Raw genomic sequence first — 16,144 nt, 5'->3', positions numbered from 1 at the left:
TGTAGAAGTAGTCACAGGGGCTGAGGTTGACGCATAGTGGGAGGAGTTTGAGGAAGGTGTGGTAGATGATGTTAAGGTCTTCAACTCATAGGAAGGTGAAGAAGGCTGGACAGAAGGAAGATTGGGAGGAGTGGGGATTGGAGAAGAAGAGGGTAGAGGAGAAAAGGCTGGGGCTGTCTTGGGTTGGTTCTTTGTGGCAGATGGATTAGGCGTAGATGATCGGGTGGAAAAACCTTGTGTGGATACCTGGGTTGAACCGTCATTTGGGTGAAGAGGAGTGGTGGAACTGGGGTGAACAAGGGCAGAGCAAATTAAGGAATGGATGGAAGAAGGAGATGAAGAATGGGATGAAGGAAGGGGGGTATTTGGAGAAGGACTGGCAGGGGTAATCGAGGCAAAGATTGGACTCATGGTCCTGATCTTTGCTTCAGACAGAAGATCTTTGCCCTCTTTCCCCCTACCTATCAGGGAGGTTGGGTAAATCCTTGATTTAAAGGTCTGAGGGTTGAAAGATCCTGGAGTTAGGGTAGACTGAGTTTTTGTCCACCCATGGGAATATACCTTTGGTGCACCAGTGAGGGAATGGGGCTGGAACCATGATGTTGGGGAGATACTCAAAACCTTTGGGGTTGGGTCATGCTGAAGAAAGTCAGCTTGACCCTTGGTATGAGTTGGGATTGTTTGGGGCAAAGCTTGGGGGGAGCTGGTCAAATGTTTAGGTTCAGGAGTGATGCTCAAAGGGGCAGTTGGTGCAAGACGAGGCAGGGGTGGTCTAGTTTTTAGTCCTGATGGACCATTATCAGGCGGGGTTTTGGGTAAATTGCTAATGGTCTGGTGTTCTAGGACACTCAAAGGTTTTTCAGGAGGGAGCTTGAGGGATTTAGTCTGGGACTTGGGGAAGGATGTAGTTGTGTGGGACTGAATAATGGACTGAAGGGTAGGAGATTCTGATGGAGGAACAAGGTTTGGTAAAGAAGTTTGGGTTTTGGGAAAGGTTTGGCTGGTTCCACTTTGGGATCCAAGGCGCGGTTTGGATGTAGACGTTTGAACCTGGTGAAAAGGCTTTGGTGAGGAAGTTTGAGAGTGAAGCAAATGTTTCATATGAGGATTCTGGGGCTGCGGCGTGGACTGGCTACCCCATCCATGACTCATTTGTGACTCAGTTTGTGTACCCCGCCAGTGCTGTGATGAACTACTCTGGGTCTGGAATTGTACTGAACTAGTTTGGTCTTTGGTTGCTCCTCCTTGATACTGGAATGTGGATCTTGGGGAATTTGTTACATGAAGTCTATGATTGGTTGAAGGTATAACTGATGTGCCGATCGTTGGATTTGATGTTGTGTCATTTGTCTCATTTCTTTCCACATCACCCTCCCTCAGGAGGGCGAGGGAAGTATTTGGAAAAGGACTTGTTGGATTTTGTTTTGTAATTAGGGGCATAAGAGTGGAAGGGCCTTCCATCCCGCTACCCTCAACTGAGGATAAAGAGGCTATGAAAGGAAGGGGGTCGGACGAGACAGGCGAGTTCTCAAGGTCTTCAGTCTTTGTCCTAGCAACAGTGCTTCCTGTTTCAGTGCTTGCCTCTTCAGTCACACTGGAGAGAGACCCTGATGTTGAATAAGGCTCAGCTTCACTTCCAAAATTTGGAAGGGATCCCGAGTCCACAGGGGCAGTCCTTTCAGTGACAGCCTTATTTGTCAGATGAGCAACTCCAAGTGTTCCCAAAGTCGCTGAATAGTTCAACACCAAAACTGGACCAGCAAGCTTTGTTGTTGCAGAGGGCCCTGAGGTATCAACAGGGCTTCCTTTGTCAGTGCTTGCCTCCTCACCTGAGAAGAATCCTGAAGTTGCATAAGTGCCAGCATCAGTGCCTTCACTCAGATTTTGAAGGTAGTCCAATATTTGATTACTCTTACTTCCATCGCCCTCTTGATTTGTGATGTTTTCCACTTCAAGATGTGCCAAAGTTGCAGAAGTTTCTCCGTCTAAGGCTGGATGAGTGACTTCCTTAAGTTGTTCCCCTTGGGTTCCACTGGTTGTTGATGTGAAAGGCTCCAGGGTGGTAACAGAGCTTGCTGTCACTCCTGAAAGGGATCTTGAAGGTGTGTTTGCATCAATTTCACCATCTAAAATCAAAGCACTGTTCCTTTCAGTGATGGTCTCATTTTTCGGTTGGTTCACCACCAGATTTCTGAGGTGGTTAACTCTGAGAGATGCGAAATCTGCAGGACTTTTCATCTCCAAGACTGGATGAGTCCCTTCTGTTAGTGTTTCCTGTGTTATGTCATTGGGTCTTCCAGTGCTTGTTGTTGTAGGGGGTCCAAGGGTGGTAGTAGGACTGGTTGCTTCAGTTTTTTGGTTGTTTGATGCTTGATATGCTTGGACAGCTGTGGGACAGCAAGGTGAGACAAAAACAAGATGGGGTGTGGATACACAGATAGAAAGTTGTCAATTTGTGGATGAAACTGGAGACTTGTTTTAACAAAAGTAACTTCTATCAGGAACTTCAAGTAAAAGAAAGGGTCCAAGCATACCTTGCAGATCCGTGACTTGATCTTCTAGAGCAAAATCTGAGTTCCCTCTGTCCATCTCTGTGTTATTACTACCACTCCAAGGACTACGACTCCCATCATGCACCACTGTCGACTCAATACCTGCCCAGTGTACAAAGTAAGACTGCACCACAGTGACACTGGAACGAGAGAAAGAAAACGTTAAAGCAATTGAGGTTTACCAAAACTTGGATCAGGATTAAGACCATGTTTTATCACTCGGCTCTTACTTACTAGAACTTGACATCCCCCATGGGTACATCAGGAGCCTTCCAAACAAACGAGAGGTTTCTCTTCAGCTGTTTGTCGGAGTGTGTGAGGGTGTCGCCCTGCGTGAAGCAGCGTATGGTGTGTGTGCCAGGGGGAGCGAGGACCCAGGAACCACCCACCAGCACCGGGCCCAGACTGGTAGGCCTTACCCCGGCCTTTGCCCCGACTCCAGCCTTGGTCCTTGTTCCCTCTACACTGCGCGCCTGGAGCAGGAAACCCATGAAGTCCCGAGAGCTTCTGACAGTTACTGAGGACACAGGTACGTAATAAGCTGAAATCCACAGCGCCTGAAATCAAGTATCAGTGTTGATTGTTGATTGTTGATCGTTGATTCTTACCTGTGACTAACTGTCCGGGCCGGTAAGAGGAGGTGGATGTTCGCAGGGTGACGTGGCTGTGCTCTGGATCCTGGGGTTGAGCACGGATGTGTCCAGGAATCATTTCCTGGCAAGAGGATTTACTGGCACCGCGGGAGAACGCCAAAGTGGGTGGGGTCAACGAGAGTAAGACCACACCCACTCCCAAACAGCTGAGGGTAACCCGCATCTCTGAACACGATCACAACGAAGAGAGAGAGAGAGAAGGAAGAGAGAGAGGAGACGGTTCAAGACGTCTCACTGAGTGATATCTTTTATTTACCTTCTTTATTTCCATCCATCTTTTTTATTATGACCTCCATCACTCCATCACAGCACAGCAGCAACTACACATCTCTACAAGCCCCGCCTCTCACTGAGCACACAGCCAATCAGAGCTCAATGGGGACCATGACACCCAAGGTCACCTTCTGGAAACACTCCTGGCTTACAGGCTGCCATCTTCCTTTCTTCCTTCCTTCCTTCCTTTTTTCCTGTTTCCATCTTTTCATTTCGTTCTTTCTTGACCCTTTCTTTCTCTTTCTACCTGTCTTTATTTCTTTTTCTTGTTGTTTGTCTTTTTCTTTTCTTTTTCTTTCATTCCTTTGTCTTTCTTTCTATCTTCTTTTCTTTTTTCCTCTTGCTTTCTATCAGTTTTTTTCTTTGGTTAGTCGTTTGTTTGTTTCTTCTTTGTTCTTTGGTTGTTTATTTTTTTCAGTCTTTCTTTTTCTGTCTTTTATTTTTCTTCATCCCTCCTTCATTCTTCCTTTCTTTCTTTTAATCTTTCTTTCCATGATTGTTTCTTTTTCATTTCTTTTTTCCTTCTTTTCCTTTTTCCTCCTTTCTTTCATTCTTTCTGCCTTTTTCTTTCTTTCGTTGTTAGTTTGTATCTTTTTCTTTCTCCATTATTTTTCTGTCTTTCTTTCTGTCTGTCTTTTTTTTCTGTTTCGTTTCTCCTCTTTCTTTCTGTCTGTCTTTCTTTCGGTTTCGTTTCTCCTCTTTCTTTCTGTCTGTCTTTCTTTATGTTTCGTTTCTCCTCTTTCTTTCTGTCTGTCTTTCTCTTTCTACCCAGATCGACGGATTGGTTCTATTTGAAATAATAATTTTAAGGTTTCTTTTTAAAGTTTGGAACAAAAAAACATAAAAACAAGATGATTTTAATAATAATAATAATTATTTTAAATAATAGTACTTGTGTCTATTAGAGTTTATTTTAATCCATGTAAGAATAAACAGAGTTTAAAATGACACGTTTAAGAAAGGAACATTCATCCAGACTCCAAAACATTCGATCAACTTCAACCTTTTCTACTCTTATATTTTGTTTTTTAATCTCTCTGACTGTTTCTATCTGAACAACATGAATCACACGAGCATCATTAAGAGCTGAAAGGCTCAATCAATGGATCAATGAATGGATGGATGGATGAATTAAAGATGCAGCATTAGCAGACAGAGTCATACAGAATGAATTTAACTCTTACCTGGAGCAGTGATCTTCAGAGTGTCGACTCTATCTCCCTCAGTCGTCCGGTTTAGTGGTTTGGTCGTTGTGTTGTGGAGAGTGAGACAGACTCTTTGAATCCCGACAGAGAGCGGTGGTGTTGTTGTGTGTGTTTGGAGTGTGTTTAAAGTGTGTGCAGATCAGCTTGAAGTTTGGAGGGATTTGGGGGTCCGGGGTACGGAGTGAGGGAGGGGGAGCGTAGAACAGGGATATGTAGAACAGCAGGTCGAACCCCAGAACACATTCGACTCAGACGACACTTTTTATACCATCTAAAGGTGGAACGAAGTTTCATGTTTCTATCTTTGAAGAAATCTAAACGTGTTTGGACAAAAATACGCTCCAAGTATTTTGTTGCCCTGCTGGTTTTAGAAGGAGTGGCTAACGTTAGCTCCAAAGATGCTAGCATTAGAAATATGGTTCAGACAGTCGTGGTTTCCTTACGATGTATCTTAATGAAATGTTCTTTACTTACTTTAAAAAACAAATATCTGATCCAAGAAAATATTCATTTATTATTTGTATTTGTAGCATTTTCCAACTTTGACGTTTGAATGTGTGCTCAGAGAAACTCAGAAACTGACACAGAGAGAATTTCAGCTCTGAGAGTTTTGTTACAATGCTGGAGAATAAATGAAACTCATGTCTGGTTGTTGTATTTCTATGGGATTAGCCCCCCACACACACACCTCCTCACACACACCTTCTCACACACACTCTAACAGGATGTACACCAGCTGCAGCAGCCTCCCTCCAGGATCTCATTCATGCCTGATTTCTTCCCCCTCTCTCCCTCCCTCCCTCCCTCCCTCCCTGTATCTCTTCCTCTCTGCAGTTTATCAGCACTTAAATGTTTTATCTAACACATAATGAAGCTGTGAGCAGCTGAAGTCTCATTTAGGATGATTGTTACTCAGTATAAGAAAGTAAAAGTGTGATTTATTAGGAACTGGACATCATTTGAGTATCATAGTTTGTAGAGCAGAGTATAAACATTTTTAAAAGCAAACTTGAGACCGACCTTTTTAGTCTTAATCTATCTGACTTTATTTATCTGTTATCTTGTGCAATTTTTAATCCATTTTAAAGTCATATACTGTCTTTTTATAAATTATCATAGACATATATTATTTATTCAGTATTTTTTAAATTATTTTCCATTATTTATTTATTTACTAATAAGATCGAATCTCATCATTTTAATATTTTATTCTGTTTTATTTGGCAGTATTTACTTGTACTGTAGCATCTTAGTTTCTTTTACTGGTTTAATCGTTTAGGGATTTATTATCTAATTACTTTCTTTTATTTTGGTGAGTTTAACTTCCTGTCTTGAGTTTAAACATCTTATTTTACCTTCAGTGTTTCCACATTAAGAATCATGACAACGTTTTCTTGGTTTGTCAGAAACTTCTTTTCAAAAATGTTTTATTTAAATTGTTTTAATATCTTATATATTTAAATATTTATATATCATGTTCCTAACCTTGTATATGGATTTGATGGGTCTTCTTTTTTTTATGTATATATCATGTCCTTAAAGCTGGGGTTGGTAATCAGATTTAGATCCACTTTTTGTCATACTGGTTAAAATTATCATTTTGGAGGAGCTCTGAGGGAGGAGGGGAGGGGTTAGACGGAGTCATGAGGAAAATCAATCAATCAATCAATCTTTATTTGTATAGCGCCAAATCACAACAAACGTTATCTCAAGACGCTTTTACAAACAGCAGGTCTAGACCACACTATGTCAAATTATGAACAGAGACCCAACACCAAGACAGGGTAAGACTCAGTCTGACCCCACCTTAATCCATCATGAGCATTGCACATCACAGTATTTAGCTAGTTACAGTGGTGAGGAAAAACTTCCTTTTAACAGGCAGAAACCTCCAGCAGGACCAGACTCATGTTAGACAGCCATCATGCCTCGACTGAGTTGGGTCTGGAAAGACAGATAGAGGGGAGTAAGAGAGAGAGGTGATAGTGATGAGACGAGTCGTAGAAGCTGTTGCCGCTGGAGTCCAGCACGTCCGTATCAGCTGGAGTCCAGATCGTCCGCAGCAGGAGGACGTCTACGGCAGCTCAGAGGAATCTACGAGACAATGGAGCTCAGGGACTCCAGAAAGGTCTATGGTTAGTAACTTTAATGGGACAGGCAGCGTTAAAGTAAGTGATGAAGGGGTTGGGGGGAAGAAGGTGAGCTAGGATCCCAGTGTGTCAGTGTGCCAGTTCCCCCGGCAGTCTAGGCCTATAGCAGCATGACAAAAGCTGGTCCAAGCCTGATCCAGCTTAACTATAAGCTTTATCAAAAAGGAAAGTTTTAAGTCTACTCTTAAAAGTGGAGAGGGTGTCTGCCTCCCGGACCCTGACTGGTAGATGATTCCAAAGGAGAGGGGCCTGATAACTGAAGGTTCTACCTCCCATACTACTTTTAGAGATTTTAGGTACAACTAGCAAGCCTGCATGTTGGGAGCGTAGAGTTCTAGAGGGGTAATAGGGCACTATGAGCTCTTTAAGATACGAGGGTGCCTGATTTTTAAGGGCTTTGTAGGTTAAAAGAAGGATTTTAAATTCTATTCTACATTTTATTGGGAGCCAGTGTAGAGAAGCTAACACTGGAGAGATGTGCTCCCTCTTCCTAGTTCTAGTCAATACTCGAGCTGAGGCGTTTTGAACTAGCTGAAGAATCTTTAGAGACTTATTGGGGCAGCCTGATAAGAGGGAGTTACAGTAATCTAACCTGGAGGTAACAAATGCATGGACTAGTTTTTCTGCGTCGCTCTGAGATAGGAAGTGTCTAATAAAGCTACATTCAAATTCATGCTAGTTTTCCGAGACTGCCAACCCCAGTTTTAACCTTACATACAGACTTAAGAAGGGTCTTCTTTTTTTTTTATAACTTATTTTTCTTTTTATATTTATATATTACATTCCTAACCTTGCATATGGATTTGTTGGGTCTTCTTTTACATTTTTCATTACATTTATATTTTTGGATTATTATTCTTTTTTATTAATATATCACGTTCCTACCTTGTACATGGATTTTGGGGGGCCTTCTTTTTTTATTTTGTATTAAAAAATATTTTTAAATTTATCTATCATGATCCTAACCTTACATATGAATTTTGGGGGTCTTCTTTTTTTTGTATTTTTAATTGATTCTATGGTATTACTCCTGATTTACAACATCATTGTATGAAAAGTGTTTTTAAAATAAAGTCTGATTGATTGAGAAGTTCTACTTCTACTCTTACATAGTCAGACGATATTAAAATATAAAGTCCGTCTGTGAACTCACTCTTACATAACAGAAGAGGAAACATCAGCAACATGTACATGAAGTATGAAAGTCGTCATTCTGCAGTGACTGATTTATAATTCATAGAGACATTAATATATAATTCATACTGGAGCATCAATGGTGGAAGCGTTAGCAGGTCCTGTTAGCAGTCCTGACTAATACCACTGAATGTGAGAGTATGAAGTTCTCAAAGTGAGCTCTGCAGCCTGTGTTTTCGATCACTGATGAACTGATGAAGTCAAAGTTCTGACTCTGAAACCTAAAGCCACTCTGGAATGTGACTCCTCCTCCTCCTCCTCTACCTCCCCCTCCTCTTCATTCAAGTGAAACCTCTTCAAACAGTAAACCAATGAAGAGCTCTAACTTGCATTTCCAGTTCCCAGGCTTTAAGTTTTGATATGACAACACTTCTGCTCTAAAGCCACGCCCCCACACCTACACACCAGTTCACCTGCCCCTCTGAGAGGTGATTGTTTCTCAGGGACACTCGGAGCAGAAAGCACCGGGACAGAGACGCAGCGGTGGACTCAACGCTGAGAGAGAGTTTCCAGGGAGAGGATCTGAAGCTGAAGGTAGGAGAAACATTCACAGACTCTGATAGTGGTTTATTATAACACATGATGGAGCTGTGAGCAGATTCTACAACATTTAAAGAGCTGTTTATGATATTCTGAAAGGTGAAGAAGAGTTGATGTGTGTGTGTCAGAGCAAAGACACACAGAAACAGGATAGAAAGATAAAGATCAGAGGAACACTGAGCCTCCTCTGTGCTCAGGTAAATCATCAACAGAAGGAGTGTTTCAAAGATTGGCATGGCAGGTGTGTGTCACTTGCAAATGCACGATTCAACCTCACACTTGGCAGAGAAGTAACGTCTCCTCCTCTTCCTTATCTGTACAGGTGGATGATGAAGTGTTCATTGTTTCCTCTCATGCTTTTCTTCCTCCTGACTGAGGTGTCTGCCTGTCTGCCACTCTCAGGTAAAATCAAAATCCACACAGAGTCATGAAACAGGAAGTTGAATGTTATCTGTGTTTACATATTTAGACCTTATTTCTGTTTCAGCAGGGGCAGAGGCAATGTCTCGCTGCCCAGCACGGTGGCTCCTTTTTGGGGATAAATGCTTCATGTTTTACCCGGTGTGGAGCTCCTGGAGCGCTGCAGAGGTAAGAAACATCCTGTTTTAAGAAGAGTTGAATATTACATCTCTTTAGTCTGGATAACAATAATAAATGTGTGTGTTTGGTTGTGTGTGTGTCAGTCTGTTTGCTCTCAGACAGGAGGGAACCTGGCGTCTCTTCACACATCTGAGGAGAGAGAGTTTGTCCTTCAGCTGGTGAACACACACACCTCAGTGTGGCTGGGTGGACACAAGGAGCAGAAGGTGAGCTGTAATATTAAGTTTCTACATCCTGTTCTTCTGAAAAACTACAAATCCCAGACTGTGGAAATACTTGAACCGTGTGTTCTTCTAAATGTCTGTGTTAAATTAACAAAACTGAGTAAAAGTATTAAAAATTATTAATCTATTCATTCTTCAACCTGCATCAAATGTTGCAAAGTTTTATTTATTTATTTTAAATTGTATAATTTAGTAGTGTATTTAAACTTTGAGTGGCCTAACGGTCTAACACTTTGTCTCTTTATTCTTCAAGAACAGTTCTTGGTTTTGGAGTGACGGCTCCCCCTTCAGGATACGAGGCTGGACCAATAAGAGGCTGGGAGCTACAAAAGAGGGCGGGGCTTGTATGCACATGGACCCAAAAAGTAAATATAAAAACACAATGATGTAAATTACTATAGTTGTTAACTTTTTTTATAATTAATGTTACTATTTGTTGTATAGTTGTGTTATAATATCAGAGTTATACAAAGTGCGTTTGTGTGTTCAGGTGGAGAGCTGAACAGCGCCCCCTGTGGAAAGCTCAAGTTCTACATCTGCTCTACTAGAGCCAGGTAAGTCTAACATGTGATCACTGCAGGTTCAAGATGTAGTCTCCAAATTTTATATGTTTGTAGTTTCTTCTTGAATTTTACATGTTAGGCCACGCCCCCTATTTATTCATCATTTATACAGTCTGAACAGGTGAGGTGTCATGAATAGAGAAATGAGCAGTAAAAACCAAATCTGTATTTTGTAACAGGCTGTAAACATGCTGATATCTGTAAAGTCGGACGTTTTAACATGGAGCTCTATGGAGACCGACTCACTTTTGGAGTCAGCCTCTAGTGGACACTTCAGGAACTGCAGTTTTTGGCAATATGGGCTCATTTTTTTTAGCTTTTTGGCTTAAACAAGATTGTCTTTTGGAGCCTGAATGGACTTTATCTGGCGGCAGGTAAAATAACAAAGAGATAAAATTAAGTGGCTTATAAACTGTCACTCTCAAAGGCCACGCCCCCTAATTATGCATTACTCAACATTAGAGTTTTAATGTGATATAAACAGGTGAGTTGTATAAACATAAGTGCCCTGTATTTAAAAAAAAATGTATGTATCAGCTATTTAATTTGTTAAGATTGTTGTCGAAATGGAACTTTAACAAGGGGTTCTATGGAGATTGAGTCACTTTTGGCTCCAGCCTCCAGTGGCCACTGATGGAACAGCAGTTATTTACACACTGGCTAGATTTTTATGGTCTTTAATTTGCTTTCTTACGGAAAAGAGTGGTACCATGTTTCATAGCTGTGAAAATTATATAAATCTATAACTTGCTGCTAGTTAGCTTAGCATAGCATTAAGACCTGACAGGCTGGTGAAAGAGCCGTGTCTTTAGATCTTTAATTTTTTCTGTTTTTTTTCCAGCTTCCGTTTGAAGTTTATCCCCAAACCAGCTGAGCCAGGTGAGAGTTCAAGAATTTAAATGTATCTATATTGCTGCTGCGTTTTACAGCTACACAAGTTTGAACTAATTTTAAGTACTTTGTAAACCGTTAGCAAACATTTCGTTCAACTTTGTGTTTTTTGTTTCTTCTCTTAAAGCGGTCATCTCCGGTGTGAGTGTGTTTGACGTCGTGTGGGGTTACAGCGACGAGTTAGTTCAAGAGATTCTCCGCTCGTCCTCTTTCATCGAACAGCTACGATCCGGTCAGCTAACGCAGAGCTGCTACACCAGCTTCATCCAGCAGGAGGCGCTCTATCTGCACAGAGTCAGCAACACACTGAAGGTCAGGGGCCAAGTTTGATATTTTTTCTTTCTCTTCTTTCTGAGTGTCTCCATGTTTGCTCTCTAAGCGCTCTTTCTTTCTTTTCTGCAGGTTGTGATCAGAAGTTTACAGGAAGCATACGACGTCAGGTCGCTGCTGCTGGAGACGCTGAAACACTACAGCCGCACGAACCAGGTGAGACACTCAGGTGAAGAACATTAAAGGGACAGAATCATTAGAGGTTTGATTGTTATATTAACGAATCTCTCCTTTTCCAGACTCTCCTCTCGTCCCCTTACCCTCCCTGGCTCCTCTGGTCCCTCCAATCGTTTAGCTCAGTGGTTTTGGAGGATCCGATCTATTTGTTGGTGGCTCTGTCGGCTCGGTCCAGCCTTCAAAGCTCCCTGACCAAGGAGCTGGAGGTCTGGGATGTTACCCAGCAGGCACCTATGACTGAGGCTAAAACCAGCAGCTTGGAGTGTAGAGAGAGGAGTGTGATGGAGGCCACCTGGACTCAACGGTACACTTTGAATACTTCAGTACACTGAGAGTATAAAACACAGAGAACGTAAAGCTAATGTTTGATGGTGTTCTAAATAAAGGATTTAATTCAGAAGTACCATGTTACCAGATTCCACCAGATCCGGTGTGACTCCTGGCCGGTCGACCATTCACTGCATGTCTTCCCCCTCTCTCTACTCCCCACATTTTCTGTCTATCTTCAGCTGTCCTGTCAATAAAGGGACAAAAGCCCCAAAATATTTTTAAAAAATTAAACTTAAAAAAAAAATTAGAAGACGTAGGATTGATAATTTTCCAAATAACTCCTTTTTAAGTACTCAAAAACATCATTATTTAATTGAAAATATACAAAAATACTCATTTTGGTACAATTTTTAAAATACGTGCTATTAGCAAAAGATGCTATCCTTCTCAAGTTTCCTTTGAAATCAACCTGAAGTTTTAAACTCAAGTTCTCCTAAAGTTAGAAATGGTTCAAGGTGATCAGGTTGTCTTTAAACAGAGCACAGCTAGCCAATATTACCTGTTTCCCGTCTTTATGCTAAGCTAAGCTAAACATCTGTTATAACATATACATAAATGAGAGTGTTATAAATATTCTAATCTAATTTCTCCATCTCTGTAGAAAATAATTGTAGTGTTTTTTTTGCAGGTGGAAGCGATTATTGGCTCTTTTGTGTTGTGCTAACTTTGCGTTTGCGTGTGTGTGTGTTTGTTTTTGTGGTTTACAGGTACAGAAAGGCGATAGAGAAACACCAGGATAAAGTGGACGTTTTCAAAGCCGTGAACATCTTCAGAGTGCACATGATGAACCAGAAGAGTTTCTACAAATCTCTGTAAGAAGAAGAAGAAATCAGTAACCTGTGTGAGGATGAATCTCTGTGACGGTTTGTAATGATGTTTTAATGTGTGTGTGTGTTTCTGCTGCAGTGACTGTGACGTCGAGGACGAGAGATGATGAAGAGGAGGGGTGAAGCCACAGGTGAAGGTGAGTCACAACACTGTACAGATATTCAGTTGATGAATTAAACGTAGCAGTCTTCTTATGTACGAATGGATTTCTGTTTTTTTCAGTATTGAGCCAGACAAAAACAAACAACTGAAGTGGACCTCGTCTCCTCCAGGAAGTCCCTCTTTTTATTCATTTATGTTTTTAGGAGTCAGGGCAAGGTTTTCAAAAAAAGATTTCAAATTACAAAATATGCACAAAAAAATAACTTCTGTTGATGTAAATACGTTTTTAAAAGCTGAACTTGACTCATGTTGTGAACTGAAAACAAAGAAAAACAAACTGAATATATAAGTGGATTAAACCATTTCATAGAAACGTAAGGGGGTGGGCATTTCAACACACAAAGACAAACACAACTGGAAAAATTACACAACTAAAAAAAAACAAGTCAATAAGTGTAAATATTTAGATATTGGCACAAAAGAGTCAACAGACAAACAATCACATGGTAACGAATAAATAAAGCGTGTTAACGCTGAACAATCAACTCCCCCGCTGTATCAGACACTTGGTACAGTCTGATTGGAACTCAACAGAATTAATAATTAACACTACAACTTCATACAAGCTGACATGTTACTGTACAGAATTAACATGGTTTTACCATGTAAGTGTAAAGTCAAACATTTACAAAGACTGAATAAATATTTGTCTGTTGTTGTTTTTTCACAGATGTCTTAATGACATATCGTTACATGCGAACAACACAAAACCAAGACAGCACACAGACAGTGACACACAACAACAACAACAACAACAACAACAACAACAACAACAACCGTAACAGTACAGATTAAATTAAAATTTTAATGATTTAGAGAAGTGTGTACAAATTAATATATGTATAATAAATAGAAAAATAAGGAGGTAAAGATAAGATAAGATATACTTTATTGGTCCCCCATGTTGTTACAGCAGCTTACAACACGGGACAAGGGAATACAACAATGTACTAACATAGTTAAAAATATAATAACAATAATAACAGCAATGATAAAGGTAAAATAGAATAGAATAGAATAGAATAAAATAAAATATGGAAACTATTACAGATGTATACACACTATGTACACTAAATAAATAAATTCAATTAAATAAAAATGCAATTAAATATAAAAATAATTTAAAATAAATAAATAGATTGTTATTGGTCAGTCCACCGCCCTCAACATCACTTTTCAAAATTGCCAAAATAGGTAACATATTTTTCTGTTACACAAAAATTGTGTTGTTATTATTCTTTTAGCTAATTCATGTGTAAAGTGATTTTAATGTGCAAAACATCAACAATGTAAACAAGTAGGAAGTGACCTGTAATGTTTAAACAGCATTAATAATGAGTACGTATGTAAACATACACATGGCCTCTTCAGTGATGCGTGTTGACTTTTGTGGTATGAATTTATAAAATGTTAAAAACCTGCTCATGTTTTAGTGCTTTTATTCTAAATGTTTTTTCAGTGAGGTTTTCCAGCTCTTACTTCATCTGGATCAGACTTCAGACAGTTGTCTCTGGCTCCCTCTGCAGGACTAAAGAGGACACTGCACTCTACCACACACAGTCCCTATAATACACACTACTACTGCAGTATTACCTCATGATAGTGATTCAGCTCTGCTTTTACTATTAAAGCTATCCCAGTATTTTACTACCTTGAATAAACCTCACCCCTAATACTGATACTGATATTTCTGCGCCTACTATCACCCCGTTAATTCCTCTTCTTATCTAATACTGTAATGTTTAAACATGCGATACTGATGCTAACATTAGTAGTAATTATCCTGGTACATAAATTCATCTTGTTATATCTTAAACTACTACATCAATACCCTTGATTGTACTTTCACTTTCACTATCATTACGACCCTGACTGCTACCATAGTTACTTCAAGCATACACTTCATCGCCACTTCCACCGCTACAACCATTGAACGCATGTAATGAAAAGCTTTTTTCCTCTCCAAATTCAAAGTCTTTTAAAGTTAGTGAAGCTACAGTATTTGCTCGTAGCTAAACTTCTGCAACATTAAATAAACTTAACTAACTCAGCTTTCTTACTGATCTTCCAGTTGTGTAAGATGCTTGATTCTGATTGGTCAAAACCCCTTGACGGCGGTAATTAACATTCACTAACATGAGCAACACCAGAGCAGGGGCGTGTCCAGAACTTTTTGACCGGGGTGGCCCAACTGAGGCTCTCACATAGGCAGGGGTGGCCAGTGCATTTACAAATAAATAACATTTACACTTTCTGTCTTCACAACCTACTTTCATTAAAGTATTAAACAGTTGTTATATTCCTTTTGACTTAAAAAAAAAAACATGACAAAGGCTACGTTTACATGAGACTTTTAATTCCTCTTTAATTCAGAATAAAAATTGAATCCTCTTTAAAAAAGATTAAAAATGACCTTGTAAACACCTAATTCAGAATGAAAATGACCATTCCGAATTAAACTTAAATCCAAAGTAAGTGTCTGGTTTATTCTGATTTTAAATCTGAATTGAATAATTCCTTGATCATGTATACGTATTGTACTCCTACTTCTCAGGCTGGAAGTTATCTTCTCTAGCGGAATACATTTATTCATTTCAGAGAGTCAGAGAGCCAGAGTCCGACAGAAATGTCCACATTGGATTTCCATTTTAAGGCAGTGCATTTTTTGGCAACGATCAGCAAGATTTGTATGAGCTTGATAGCATAGCTATCTTTGAAATTAAAATTAGCAAGGTTGCCCAGCAAACAAATCTCTGGATCCAATGGAAGAATTTCATCATAAGTATCACATACTCCCTTCCAAAACCGCTGAAGTTTAGAGCACTGCCAGGTAGAGTGCAGGAATATCCCTTCCTCAAAGCCACATCTAAAACAAAGGGACGATATGTTGGAGTTGTATTTGGGTAGTTTCTGTAGAGCTGATGAAAGAAGTTAAACTGTGTCAATCTATATCTAGAGTTGATCATAGATTTTACACTATCTCTACAAAGACTGCCCCACAGATCTAGATCCAGATTAATCACATTTAACAGGCAGGTAAGAATCCATCACCATGGAACGCTAACTGGCATGGAATCACTGGGGTTATTTAAAAAAAACTGTAAACATAAATCATTTAAATCAATAAAATAATATTTTAATCAATGTTTTTGACTACGTGTTTGTATTTCAAGTTAGTGGCTGGGTAATAAGCAGGATAATGTATGGTTAGCAGATTGTTAACATATCCTTATGTTAGCTTTTAGCTGTTTTCATGTGCTATCTAAAGAACTTCTGTTATGTGACCGTCAGAATGGACGACGTGTGAACAGTGAAGATGTTACTGCCTCTAAAATATTAAGTATATTTATTAAAAGTACTTATTTTGTTATTTTACTATCGCTCATGTATCGTCAGTTTAACGGTTAACGGTTAACAGAACACCAACGGTCGCTTTTCGCGGGTTTTTAATGTCAGAGAACTAAACGTGATG

At 39.8% G+C, this 16,144-nt stretch overlaps 1 protein-coding gene across 1 annotated transcript; it reads left to right on the top strand.

The window, feature by feature from the left end:
* The first annotated feature begins 8,493 nt into the window (after window positions 1-8,493).
* Window positions 8,494-13,400, top strand: LOC117807566. Its single transcript, XM_034676895.1, has 13 exons — window positions 8,494-8,561; window positions 8,890-8,969; window positions 9,055-9,155; window positions 9,251-9,373; window positions 9,645-9,756; window positions 9,882-9,945; window positions 10,796-10,833; window positions 10,973-11,157; window positions 11,248-11,331; window positions 11,415-11,656; window positions 12,390-12,494; window positions 12,589-12,646; window positions 12,733-13,400. Exons 2-12 carry the CDS (start codon window positions 8,894-8,896, stop codon window positions 12,614-12,616), a joined length of 1,158 nt encoding a protein of 385 aa, XP_034532786.1. The 5' UTR covers window positions 8,494-8,561; window positions 8,890-8,893; the 3' UTR covers window positions 12,617-12,646; window positions 12,733-13,400.
* The last annotated feature ends 2,744 nt before the right edge of the window (window positions 13,401-16,144 follow it).

This window comes from Notolabrus celidotus, chromosome 23 (genome assembly GCF_009762535.1).
Source record: "Notolabrus celidotus isolate fNotCel1 chromosome 23, fNotCel1.pri, whole genome shotgun sequence".
Lineage (NCBI taxonomy): Eukaryota > Metazoa > Chordata > Actinopteri > Labriformes > Labridae > Notolabrus > Notolabrus celidotus.
The sequence above is the reverse complement of the archived record's forward strand: the minus strand, read 5'-3'. Positions and strand labels throughout refer to the sequence as shown.

Bases quoted from the DNA above. Each gene is read 5' to 3' on its own strand.
- LOC117807566 (XM_034676895.1), top strand. From the start codon at position 8,894: ATGATGAAGTGTTCATTGTTTCCTCTCATGCTTTTCTTCCTCCTGACT. The intron at 9,374-9,644 runs GTGAGCTGTAAT...TTATTCTTCAAG, and splicing joins GTGGACACAAGGAGCAGAAG to AACAGTTCTTGGTTTTGGAG. The intron at 12,495-12,588 runs GTAAGAAGAAGA...TTTCTGCTGCAG, and splicing joins AAGAGTTTCTACAAATCTCT to TGACTGTGACGTCGAGGACG.